Genomic DNA, 14050 nt, shown 5'->3' with positions numbered 1-14050 from the left:
TACACTTAAGTTTCATACACTCATCTTCTAATTATTAGTAAGAGAAGATTTGTTGTGTTGTCAAGTCCAAAGAGCCTCTTATAATCAGACGCATGAACAGATGCATCAAGCTGCTGGCTGAACTGTTCATCAAAGAACCCCCTCTCCACCTGTAATCATAGGCTAGTCAAGCAATATGAGATCTGGCATCACAGGGGTTGTGTGTGATTCACCCATCTTTCAAGACAATAAACAGCATTTTCAACCAGCACTTTTTCATTTTCTATAAGATATCGTGAGAAACTCATCGAAACCTGAAAGGAAAACCCTTTCTCTCTCATAGCTCAGCCACACAGAAGCAGCTACTTCAAGGAACTGAAATAACAAGATGCTCCACAGTGGCAAACACCAACAGTAGTACAATAGTTGCTTTGGATAGACACTGAGCAGCAGCTTGCCACAAGCAGTTGCTTAATATATTATATCCTACTACTACTCTTTATTGCTCAAGAATACAGCAAAATAACAACTGTCACAAAGTATGATGTTCAATGCAAACGTTCTATGTGTGAAATGTTCTCTTGTATATATATTTGCTCATACTTTGTAACACATAATATGGACATAAGTCTGAACCAGCTCATACAGACAGGTTTTGAAAAGATCTTTAGCAATTAATCATCAAACAAAAGCTTTGTGCAATACCTTACTAGAAGCTTCAAGAAGGCTACAAGCACAACCAAGAGACAAAAATGTGACTACTTTTATTTTCAAAGAACTCAAGAGCTGATCTTCAGGATATTGTTGTTTCCCCAGATGATAATAAATGACAGTGCAGGAAAAAAAAAACAAACAAGCAAACAAACCAATCTGTGGGGATGCAAGGGGTACTGCGTGAGTTACCTGCTGCTATCCGGACATGAATTTAGAAATGTCATACCCAAACTCCAATTGTCAGAGTCTTGCAAGCAGAGTAAGACCCTTCCTTCTACATACCTGCAAAAAAAACAGGGACAGAAAACAGAAGCAAAGTAACCAGCAACCGCACAGGCTCACCTGTAGCCATCAGAAAGATGTTTGCCAAAAGCTGTGACTTCATAGCGCTCTCAAGAATTGCCATCAAATGTATCTCTCAAAAAAGAAATGGATCACCCAGAAGCCACATCCATGTTCAAACTCCAGCTCAAGAATGTCACCCAGCTTTCTTTAGCCTTAATTTTTGACAAGAGAGCTCTGCTTCTCCTCTGCTGTCCCACTTCTCATCAAACGAGTCCGTTAGCTTCCCCCAAGACAGCCATTCCTTGTGGTCCCAGCCATTAAGGCTTCGCAATAGCACAATTCCATTCTAGTAATTTTCATCTCTCAGTAATGCTTACAAAAAGATCTGCTGAGAAAAGTAGGAGCATGAGAGGGAAGGGAATGACTCTGAGCAGACACCTTTCATATAGCAAAGAACTACTGAACTGATTTAATAAAAGAAAAATACATCAGTGACTCAGCTCTGCTACTTTAGACAGAGCAATCTGCAAAGAAAGAGCTGAAAGGAACCTTCCCAGAAGTTTATTTTAGATGTTACTGAAAAAAGTTTTATTAGAAACAGTACAATGAACATATTTGTACAGGAAATACATTTGGCTTTGCTTTCTTGCATTGTGTTATAGCTCCCATTTCCCTTTGCTGCTCAGCAGTGATTGTATGCAGCTCAGTGATGATTCCAAGCCGCAGGGAGAGGCAGATGGATTATTAACACGGAGTTAGGGCAGCCATGAGGAGTTCCATTTTATAGACAAAGTTCCGCCCTTCCATTTTATTCCACTGTACTTCCTTGAAGGGCCCTCGAAGATGATTCCACTTGTTGTCCTGCAGCACATCGCCTTTGGGAAGATCCTTGCACTGACTCCGTGGAAACTGAACCATAACTTTGCTGCCACTTTCTGGGCCATTACGCACTGTAATGAACAGAGATTGTGTGAGCACTTTTATACTGTAAGAATTCCTCATATTAAACATCCTTCCTCATGTATGCTATACATTACTCCTACTCAATTCCAAACATGCTGAAAGCAAACAAGGGAAATTACCTTTTAATTATTATTAATGTTTTCTCTTTGAATTTTCTGCTTCTGGTCTCCCATTTCTCTCTGATTTTGTTGCTTTAGCACTGCATGTTCTGGTCAGAGCACACCAGAGAAACATCTGACATAACCCCCATACACATACAGCTTACAAACGCATTTATTTTTCCCTAATGATGCTAGGAAGGGCAAAGGGCGTTTTGGCCAAATCTTAACTTGGATGTATTCCCACCATTCTGCTGAAAACCGTGACCAAAAAGATACTGTTTCTAGTGGATTTACATCAGATGGAGAGCGATGGAGTCACTCAGGATAGGTGTTACTTTTAATCACAAAATTCCACAAGACTGGTGTAGGGTGGTGGTGTTCTCTTGGCTTGGACGGGTTTTTGTGCTGTGATGTTGGGTGGTGGTGTGTGTCTGTGTTTGTATTTTAAATAAGCAGTTGGGGATATAACACTTAGCTCCTCCCTCACTTACCAAGCCAACCTTCCACAAAGAGATGACAATCAGGCTGATAGAACATAATTTCTCCTTCATAAATCAATGGTGATTACTCCCCATCATTATCATCACCTTTTCCTTAACAGTTTGTAAACTGCTCATGGGGCTGGCTTTTGCCACATCTCCCTAGTAACTGCAGTAAGGCTGACCAGACTAGTTCCCCAGATTCTCCTTCTTAAATACAGGATGTGACACCTACCTTCTTCCAGTCCTCGGGAATCATTCCTGATCACAATGACCTTTCAAAGGTCATCAAGAATGGCCTTACAGTGATATAAGTCGCCTCCCTCAGCACTCATGGATACATCCCACCTGGTCCCATGAACTTGTGTATGCCCTCTTTGCTCCAAAATTTCCCATGGGTCAGGGACCTGGGATGCCTGAAGGCCAGTCTTAAGATGAAAGCAAAGAAGACATTGTGTACCTTGGCCTTCTCCATGTCCTGTGCCACCAGGTCCCCTCCCCATTTACCAGCAGGCCCGTATTTCCCCTAGTCTTCCTTTTGCTGCTGACCTACCTGTTGAAGTTCTTGTTGCCCTGTACATCCCCCACCAGATTCAACTCCAGATGGGCTTTAGCCTTCCTATCCACATCAATGCATGTTTGGATAGTCTATCTTCCAGAGCAACTGGTCCTGCCTATAATCACTTGCAGCTTCCTTTTTATGTCATGAGTTTAGTTATGAGCTCCCTGTTCATACACACAGATCTTTGGTCACCTTTGCACAACTTTCTGCACAAAGAAATGGCCATTCTTGAACTTGAAAGATGTGATACTTAGGAAAAAAAAAAGAACCAACTCTCTCACACCCCTTTTCTCTCCATTCCATAGGATGGTATTCCATAGGATTCTTCCAAGGAGATCCCTGAAGAGACCAACATTTGTTTTCATTAAGTCCACAGCTGTGATGGTGTTGTTTGCCTTGTTCCCTTCTCTCAGGATCTTAATGGTTTCTGTAATCTGGCTTTTCAATGCTAATTCTAAGAAATAGTTTCAAGCCTTTGTAAACTAAATCAGGTTTATATTACATGGCTTACTGAGCAAAGTATTGATACTATTTAGGTGTCAACTGCATATACAAAAGAGATTGTTTCTAGAATATTTTGCTATAAATTTACATTATTCAATGAAATTCAAGAGACTCTCCCAGAAAGAGACATACAAACCCTGTAGAATTCACTTAATGTTAAGATTTTCCATACGTTTGCAAGAGAAGACACTACCTGAAATGGCATAGTCTCCATTTGGTGATGCTACAGTTATTGCTGATGCATTGCCAATGCTCTCCACCGGTCCCAGACCAACATGATTACTGAAACTCAGCACATGCCATCCCATAACTTTCGCAAGTTGCTGAACTGCATGGACCTGGTGCTGTGACATCTGAAAGGTAACAAGAGGTTCATCTTCTGGTCAGTATTTGCACGCCACAGAAATAACTGATTCCTGGTTTTACCAAACTTTTCTTCTGCACACAGAGAAGACCACTGTATTAAGCACACTATGCAGTTAGATAAATCTTTCACAGCTATATGGGCTTCTGCAATTTATTTAAGTATTGCTTTCAAGTTACAAAAGCCTTTATTTAGGTCTCAAGAACTAATTCAAGTGATACAAACAGGGCTTGGAAATAATTCTTTCTTTGAATGGAAATGAGACTTCTGCTGGAAAAATATATAAAATCTGTGATATTATTCTCACAGCACACTCTGGGAAAGAAAAGTTGTGGTTCTCAGGTGCCTGATTATTCCCACTAATGCTCAAGTGCAAGTATTGAGCTTTAACAGCTTAGAAGTTTAAATGCTAACATTTTTCTGTATCGTGACTTCACACTTGTAACAAAGAAATAGCTAGCACTGTTCAGCAGTTCTCTGTGAACAAGTCTGAAAACACTTCACCAAAAAGGTACCTTCACCAGAATCTGTTTCAACTTGTTTTCTGTGTCGTGGAGTTTCACTAACTGCAACAGGTCAACCACTGTTATTAAAGACCTGTACTTTGACTATTTATAATGCATAGTAGGGACACAGTCACTTCTAACTAAAACCAGCAGCTTGCTCTAAGCAATTAAGAAAACATTCATATTCATTCAAATATCAGCTGATTTAGTAATGGCTGATGCAAAGTGAACATTAACAAGACAATGCTGAAACCACAGTAATTGTGGGCTCATTAAGATCTCTAGACAGGTCTTGGTTGCAGTAAGTTTCATATATTGAGTACCTTATTGTCTGCTATGACTCTCACTGACTTGTCCTGAAGTAAGCAAAAATCTTAAGTGTTCTCACGATGAATAGCATAAAAAAATGTATTTCAAATGGGAGGAGAAAAATTATTATTACTACTGACCTTAGTAAAACCTGGCATTGTATTTTAGTTTCAGTTGCTAAAGACACTATACAAACACACTGAAAAATTCAGTCACCTACCTTCCTATTTTCACTATCTTTAAATAAAGTTTTTCTACACAGATAAAGGTAAGATTCTAACTTCTTCTGTTTCCTGAACATTACAAGAAAGGAAGAAGAATGTATATGAATCTACCTGAGATAAAAGGAAATCCTGCAATTCCTGCTCTTGATGGGATAGTGTAATAACTCTTCCATCTCTATGCACAACTCTGATTTGTTCAACTCCAATGTTCAGCTGTAGTTGAATGGATCTTTGAAGACAAGATGCACATTTGTTCAAAATGCATTACATTTCCTTAAGAAAACAGGAAACTAAGAGCACAGAACTCCTCCAGACAACTGTAAGATGAGCACAGTGCAAAGCCTATGGAATAAGACTGCAACTCTAAACATTTCAGTTTCACCCCTCATAATAGCTCCCTCTACTGCAGGGAACATCTTCTGTGGTCTGTTCCCACATATGGTCCACTGCTTGCTTAGGTCAAGGAACCTCCTGAGGTGCCTCACAGCTCCTGCATGGCACTGTGCTCGAGTTTTCTTGCAGGGGAGCAGAGGAAAATGGTGTGTACTTGGGGCTTGTTCTAACCTGCAGCCAACACTTGGGCAGAACAGGTACTCTGGAAGTTAAGACTGCAAATCGCACCAATGACCACAGTCTGCTCCACAGTGTGTACACAGCCAGAGAGGGCTGTAGAAAAGTAGAAAAAACAGCTGGGTCAAAGTAGAAAAGCTCAAAGTAGAAAATGTAATAAGAACAGCTGGGTCATCCACTGTGAAGACACTGGATCATTCACTTCTGGTCAGCATGCATTCATTTTTGGCATATGAAATCTCTTATTTTGAAGACACAGTGTGTAACTAAGGGGATGAATTACATAAGTTCCACATTTCAGTAGCTATGCAACAGAGCTAGGACTGAGCACTGACTAGCTGTCCATGACCAGACTGGAAGTTCAGAATCCAGCACATACAAAGATACCTTATATTCATCTATCTCTATACAAAGCAACCCACCCTCCCTTAAACAGCCAGTTTCACCTTCAATTCCCACATTGAAAGGGAAATGTGCTGGTTAACAACTTCAGTTTCTTCCTTAAAGTTTAAACTGGGTGAAGATTTTCTTAGGGTGGCTGTTCTCCCACAACTCAAAACCAAACACACAGAAATAAGGGGTTCCTAGTTGTCTGCCTGAAAAGAACCTAAAGCTGTAAAACCCAACTTGAACACGCTCTGACACTGCTGCATGCTTCTACAACTAGAAAGGCACAGGCACTTTCATACATACTTGCATATTTGTTCATATCCTTGAGAAGTTATAAGAACTTTAACACTGGATTCATAAACATCATTTATATTGGACCAGTGGGCCTGAATCTGGGGATCCTCAATACGGCTGGCCAGACTGTCTATGGTTCGAGCAGTTCTAGAAGATAAAGACATAATCATGTACAGTAATCTAGACAGCTTGAGCTCTTATCTGGATTAAAGGAAGTGAGGAGGTTATTAGTTTGTTAGGTTTTCTTTTGGTGGCACACCAAAAAGATAAAAAAGGAAATTTAATAAACTGTGTGAAACAAAGTTCTACTTCAGCACCACTTTGGTGCTAATGGAGCACCTGTTTACTTGGTACATGTCACATGCACTCAGCAGCAGTACTGAAGTGGTATTACTTAGAATGAGCTACTGCACAGGAAAGAATACTAAAAAAGATTTATGCAGCTTCAGAAAAGTAGGGACAATTATCAGCAGCTGTGAGAGCTGTCACAGAGATCTCTAAGAAACCCCATTCCTTTTCTTTTTTACTAGCCAACTGCTTATTGCTCGTATTTCCTGATGCGTTATTGATTGCTAGTACTTAAAAATAGACTATTTTAACAGTGAAGGAAGTAGCTGCTAGTTCTAAGAACACTGAAAAAAAAAAAAAAATCAATTGTATTCTACATAATGGTACATTTAATTGCAACAAGAACAGCTTGTTGACCTACCTGCGTCTCAGAAAGATGTGCTTTGCCTGCTTTATTATCTTTTCCAGAAGGCCTTCATTTGACTGTAAAGAACTGATATCATTTTTATCAAAAGCCTGGGGTCCTGCAAGTCTCATTCTCTTATGGCCAAAAGGTGCACTAGCTGGATGTGGCATCACTGTTGAGCTCAGGGTTTGCTTGTGACACTGCAACAAACAAAGTTATGAAAGGAAGTGACCAAATGATGCATCTGCAAGAATACATATACTATAATATGCTGCTTCACGTCAGGTGTTTTACATATACATACTTTCCAAAAGTGCAACATTTTTACTTTATAAATTTGACAGCACTTTAAAGCAGCTTTCCACTCATACTTTGCCTCCCCTGTCTATGCATCCCTTTCAAACCTTATGGGAAGTGATGTTTAAAAACACGTGCTAGCTAACAAAGTTTTGGTAGTATGGCAGTAGCTCCTACTAGTAAGTGTGCCTCATACACATCTCTGGAGACAGACAGGATGGTCAAACAAAAAATAAAGGAACTATTTTAGAAATAAAAAGGGGTACAAAAAAATTAACATCTGGTTCCAAGTTAAGAAAGGAAACTCACAGAGCTGGGCGCTGGGCTCAGAAAACCCAGTTCAGTGCTTGGAACACTAGACTAGTCCACATGACTGCATGACTTGTGCCTCTAAGGAGATGAACACTCTCTGGAACATGGTTTCACAACTGCATCTAAGATTATGCTCCTTTCCTGAATAGATGAAAGCTCAGCTTCCTACCCCACATCCTTCTGAATCTAAGACACTGAAGCAAAAAAGTGGACCTCAAAAGAAGCAAAGTTATTATGGTAATCGATTGTTCTTCCTTGATGCTCACTTAAAAGTACCTGACAAGCACCAATTAGACACAAAGGAAAAAGGGAAACTGATGAGCTGTACTGGTAAAACCTTGCACAGCTTTTCTGAATGGAACACCAGGCCTGAGGTTAAGTAAGGAACTGGCACTCCATGAAAGCATTAACTGGAACTCCCTAACTACCTCTACACACTAGAACTGAACAGAATGTTGCCTCACACCAATGGATAGAAAGCGACTGGCCTCTAGTGGCACCCTGTTGTTATAACAGGGTTGCATGCCATGTAGAATACTACAAAAGCCCAAAACATCTTCAGTACTTGACCATAAATGCATTACCTCTCTGATAAGCTGATGCAAATTATGTTCCAGAACATAAAGATGATCATCAGGATTCTGTTTCTCAGAAACAGACTTTTGTGACTTTTTGTCATTGGAAGAGTGACACAGAGAAATAGACAACTGTAAACCTGTACAAAGCAGATTAAAAAACACAAAACATATCAGGACACAGACAATTTTCACAGTGGCTACTGAGAACTGCTTTTCTTCATGTATTATAATCAATATTTCTACAACCAGTACTCACCATAATCAGAAAATTAAAGAATGATGTTGGAGAGCACAGCAACAAAGGCAGGTAAGACTCGCCACTGACTGAAGTGTTGACAGGCCAACTACTCACTACTAGGTAGGTTTCACATCATTTCCTATGACTCAACCCCAAACAAAAAGAAGAGTCTTCAGGACCCTATTCCTTCCCCAAAGAAGGAATGATTTACTATCCTATAAATCTGAAGCAATCCAGAAACATATTCTTCACATGATATCATCAGCTGTGTACCCCTTGTAAGAACAGAGGATTCACCAGCCAACTCTGAGCCACCTTCATGCTATTTAAATTATCCTCACTGAAAAGTATTGGCCTCTCTTCTTTTCAAGACCCATTAACTCAAGTCTTAAATTCCACCTGCACCCAATCCAGCAGCACTGATTTATCCACAGCTCCAAACTGTAATGTGCACACATGTTGTGGTTTAAGTCCAGCACCACACAGCCGCCTGCTCACCCCCTCCCTGTAATACAGTTGACAGCTTTTAAGTGCTACTGACAAAAACCAAGCACAAAGTAAAACAATCCAAACTCCACACAATAAAATGTGAGTAAATTAGAAACCAAAGTGCATTAATTGGATGCTTCTACAACTAGCAACCAAAATTCCCATTCTGGGAAATTCTGATTTTTCAAAACCTTAGAAAAAACAAGGTTCCTTTTTTTGTTGTCGTTAAGAGCAGAGCATTTAAAAAGGTCTCACCAATCAGAATTTCAGTTCATGTTTAAGCTAATAACAGGTTAAGAAGTCTTACAAAGTTTCCTACCTGGGAAAGGCTGGGAGATGATCTGATTTTTCACAACAATGTGAGGAATCTGGGATTTAATTTGAACAGCTTCTCGTGAGAGCTGGGCAAAGATTTCTTTACATAAAAGAACATTCTGTGCAGCCTCCAACTTTGTCTGCCAGTGGGGAGAGCCTGAAAAATATAAACCAATGTTCATAGAAGGAAAGGGTAAGAAAAAGCTACCTTTTTGTTCAGATACCAGACACTTCAGTAGTTATGAGTAACTGCTAAGGTACGGTAGTCAGTAGCTTCTGTCCAAATGGAGCAGAAAAATGCATTAGTGTTACCTTACATATATGTATACTGTGAATTGCAGCTCCCAACTGGAACTGCCCATGACATTTCCAGACCTTCTGTGAGCTCTGCTCAAGTTGTAATTTACTTTCAATGATACTTCTAGCTTTATTAAATTCACTCTAAAGTGAACCACCAAATAATGGTAAGGGCATGTACGTGCCTTCACAGGAGTTATAGGGCCCAAATTCTTGGAAGATTCTGGTCTGGGTAAGCACATAAGCTCTATGCTGTACCCTCAATACCATATGAAATATCTGTATAGTACAGCATCCTGTCTATGGTCAAGACAGCACAAGAATCTGTGTCACAGACCACTGTGAAATAAACCCCTGTCAGTTCCTTTAATCCTGAAGAGTAAAGGATGAAATTTTAATCCCCAAAAAGTACAGCTTTCAATAAGGGTACATAGCAAATGACTCAATCCTCACCTGCCAAGTGAGCTATTGGTAACAAGCGCACATAATGCCAGCAGTTTCAGATCCAGAGAAAACAAATGAGGCACAGAAACAAATTCCACATTTTGGCCAAAGTTACGAGTGAACATCAGACATTCAGTTTGTTGAAGTAATGGGATGTAACTGGATGAAACACAATACCTCAGTTTGCTTTTGCTTTCATGCTAACTTCCAATCACAGAATCCCAAGGGTTGGAAGGGACCTCAGAAGATCATCTAGTCCAACCCCCCTGCAAGAGCAGGGTAACCTAGAGTACATCACACAGGAACTTGTCCAGGCGGGTCTTGAATATCTCCAATGTAGGAGACTCCACAACCTCCCTGGGCAACCTGTTCCAGTGCTCTGTCACTCTCACAGTAAAGAAATTTTTCCTGATACCTAACAAAAGGTGCTCCAGAATACTTACAACACAGTCCTAGTAATTTTGTTTCAACTATATGCTAAGATTTTCAAATAAACACTGTACACAAACCCATTTCTTGAGAACATGTTCAAAAAACATACAGCTAGTTATACCTGGTTTTGGTTTTAGCATGGGTCTCTTAAAGAGGTTAACTGTCCCAAGGTCACCAATGTCTGGAGCTTGTTTCTGAATAGAAACCTGGATGAAAGAGAGAACGTTATTTGATGTTTGTTCTTTGTTGCAAGCACACAAATACCAAAACAAAACCCACACTACATTATTAAAGTCTCTCTGGCAAACCTTGATATAGGCTGATCCCTCTAAATCACTTGGAATTTGAACATCCAAAGGACAGTAATCCTCAGGTATCTTTTTATCCAGGTCAATGTCAGTGTTCTTTATCACCTCAAATGTGCCATGATGAAGGAAAAGGGAACCTAAGAAGGAAAGACAAGAACATACATACTCTGTATAAAGCATCTTCTGAAAACATGAAGCTCATACCTCTGTTTTGGAAGACTATGTATTTTCTAAGTCTCCAAAACTCCATAGTTGTGCTTCAGAGACATGGATTCAATGGATGGAGCACCTGGTGGATAAAGAATTAGCTGGATGGTCACACTCAAGGAGTTATAGTCAATGGCTTGATGTCCAAGTGGAGACCAGTGACATGTGGCATTCTGCATGGCTTTGTTATTGGGACCAGTGCTGTTTAACATCTTTGTTGGTGACATGGACAGTGGGATTGATGCACCCTCAGCAAGTCCACCTATGACACCAAGCTGTGTGGTTCGGTTGATACGCTGGAGGGAAGGAATGCCATCCAGAGGGACCTTGACATGCTTGTTAGGTAGGCAGATGCCAACCCCATGAAGTTCAACCAAGTCAAGTGCAAGGTACTTCACCTGGGTCCAGGCAATCCCAAATACAAATACAGGCCTGGCAGAGAACAGATTGAGAGCAGCCCTGAGGAGAAGGACTTGGTAGTGTTGGCTGACAAGAAGCTCAACATGAGACAGCAGTGTGCGCTTGCAGTCAAGAAAGACAATCACATGGTGGGCTGCATTATGACCAGCAGGTCGAGGGAGGTGATTCTACCCCTCTAGTCAGTTCATGAAACCCCTCCTGCAGTCCTCTGTCCTCTTGGGCCCCCAAAATAAGAAGGATGTGGACCTGTTGTGGCCTCCTCTAGACTTGCTTCAAAGATGCTCAAAAGGCTGGAGCCGCTCTGCTAAGGAGACAGGCTCAGAGAGCTGGGCTTGTTCAGCCTTGAGAAGAGAAGGCTCTGGGGAGACCTTAGCGCAGCTCCCAGTGCCTAAAAGGACTACAAGAAAGCCGGACTTTTAACAAGAGCCAAACGGACAGGATAAGGGGGAATGGTTTTAAAATGAAAGAGGGCAGATTTAAGTTACTACCTTCAATGACACTCTTTAGTCACATGGTTTAGATGTAGGTAGTCCCAGCAGGACTACCTAAAACGTGATGATGAGTCCCTTCCAACTTGACATATTCTATGATCTTTGTTCACAGGAAAATGCAACACACTCCTCATTTTTTTTTAAGTGCTTTACAGGCCAAATGTAGATAAAAGCCAAAGATTACAAGGTCTACCTGTCAACTGATCAACTATATTGTTGATACAGAATTGTTTCTGCAAAGCAATCTGTAGTAGAAACCTACACAGCCTTTGAAATCACTTTCTGGCTGAAGGATGGCACAAGATTTTTCCTGATAATAAAACAAGTTCCCTCCTCTTACAATCTTGTCTCATGATTAGAATAAACTTGTCTTAAATTATGTTATTATTACAGCTATTCTATCTGGTTTTCCAGTTAAAAAAAACACACAGAAGTATAAATATCCATTCTAGAAAAAAACAAAAGACCCTCTGCTTGTTCTGCTTGTTTACCTGCACTTCTGTAGCTCAGATCACCAAGAATTTTGTCTCCTACTTTCCTCAGCTTCCAGTGTTGTCTCAGTCTCAGCAGTTCAGAGTTGAAGTCTCTTTGTCGCTTATTTTCCTGGTTCTCTGCTACTGATTTGGATAATCTTTCTGCGCCTTTCAACAGGATTTGAGCTGCTCCAGCTAAGGATTTCTTTTTTGAAATCAACTGTAGAAACTGAGGATTCTAGTCACAGAAAAAAGAGAGAATAAGCCACTCGCACCTCAAGTCTTAAAACCTATTGTTAGCGAAAGCTCATTGACACTGACGTCTTGGCAGCCTTCCAGAATCAGAAGGGGGCCTACAAGAATACCAGAGAGGGACTCTTCCCCAAGAACTATGGTAATAGGACAAGGGGTAATGGGTTCAAACTTCAACAAGGGAGGCTTCGGTTAGACATAAGGAATTCTTTACTGAGGGTGGTGAGGCACTGGAACAGGTTGCCCAGAGAAGCTGTGGATGATCCATCCCTGGCACGTGTTCAGAGCCAGGCTGGACACAGTCTTGCGCGACATGGTCTAGTGTGAGGCATCCCTGCCCATGGCAGAGGGCTGGAACTGGATGCTCTTTAAGGTCCTTTCCAATACAAACCATTCTATGATCCTGTGACTAATAACTTTTTTTGCTGGATGTTCAGTAACTTATTTAGGATTACTTTCACACCCGCATTATACACCCATAAGTCACATTTGGATGCCTTTGAAATCAGCCTCACCCTCACCCATCCAGCACTGTGCCAGCACAACACAGGGAACATTTGACTAAACCGCGCATGCATCATACACAAAAAAATACCCTCTAAAATAAAACCTTTAGTATCAAGCCACACAAGCTATACAACTAGGTACAGCATACCTGTTTTGGAGGAAGGGGATCTTGCACAACTGGATCTAGAGTCATGAATTTTTTATCCTTCACAATGCTTAGAACATCATACAGCACACACATCTCAGTCAAGGCGCTTCTCAAGTTGTTCCTCACCGAATCCCAGGGCCAGAGGGATGGCTGAAACTTTACCAACCCTGAAAGCAGAACAGAAAAAAAAGAAACAAAAGACTTTAAAAGCATACAGTGGAAGGCTTGTTCTTACACCAGAGAGAGATCATAAAGAGATGAAATACAACTTATCAGCACGATACCCGCATCTACCCTTTTCCACTCCACTACAGTGATTTGCTGGGAATCGATCACGAATATCGTGATCCACCGCCAATCACGGGCACCCACGGGAAGACGCCAGGCCCAGGCACCAGTGGGCTGCAGGCCAAGCATCAGCCACAGCCCGGCGGGAGAGCTCAGGCCGCAGGCCGACTGACTGGGAGCCTTAGGCCCGCAGCCCCTCACCTTCCTCATCCTCCGCCTCGCCGGGCTCGGCCCAGGCGCGGCCCGCCGAACCCGGCTCGTCCTCCTCGGAGCCAGAGCCCTGGCTGAAGTCGATGCGCTGCGCCAGGCGCGCCAGGTTCTGGGACATGGAGAGCGGCTGCAGGTAGGTCTCGCTGCCATCCAGCCCCACCTCCTGCACCTGCTTCTCGCACGCCGACTCGATACTGATGCGCACGGCCGGCACGCCCGCCATCTTGCTGCGACCTCCGACCGCGGGGCAGGCGCGACCCTCGCGCCGACTACGGGTGCCGCGGGGGGGCGGGCCGATGAAAGGGCGGGGCCAGCGCCGGGCGGGCTCGGCTGTTTCCGGACGGCGCTCGGGAAAGGACTTGCCAGCGCCGGGCGGGTTCGGCTGTTTCCGCAGGGCGCTCGGGAG

General features: G+C 42.0%; 1 protein-coding gene across 1 annotated transcript; it reads right to left on the bottom strand.

Moving 5' to 3' along the window:
- Window positions 1–1517: 1517 nt before the first annotated feature.
- Window positions 1518–13908, bottom strand: MED17 (mediator complex subunit 17). The gene is made up of 12 exons (XM_062639324.1): window positions 13636–13908; window positions 13147–13313; window positions 12258–12477; window positions 10649–10785; window positions 10462–10546; window positions 9172–9324; window positions 8132–8262; window positions 6954–7138; window positions 6254–6391; window positions 5102–5219; window positions 3781–3940; window positions 1518–1928 (listed from the first exon to the last, which is right to left on the bottom strand). Exons 1-12 carry the CDS (start codon window positions 13865–13867, stop codon window positions 1723–1725), a joined length of 1932 nt encoding a protein of 643 aa, XP_062495308.1. The 5' UTR covers window positions 13868–13908; the 3' UTR covers window positions 1518–1722.
- Window positions 13909–14050: the final 142 nt, after the last annotated feature.

This window comes from Pezoporus occidentalis, unplaced genomic scaffold, assembly GCF_034315485.1.
Source record: "Pezoporus occidentalis ecotype Australia unplaced genomic scaffold, CSIRO_AGI_Poc_V1 ctg6, whole genome shotgun sequence".
Taxonomy (NCBI): domain Eukaryota; kingdom Metazoa; phylum Chordata; class Aves; order Psittaciformes; family Psittacidae; genus Pezoporus; species Pezoporus occidentalis.
The sequence above is the reverse complement of the archived record's forward strand: the minus strand, read 5'-3'. Positions and strand labels throughout refer to the sequence as shown.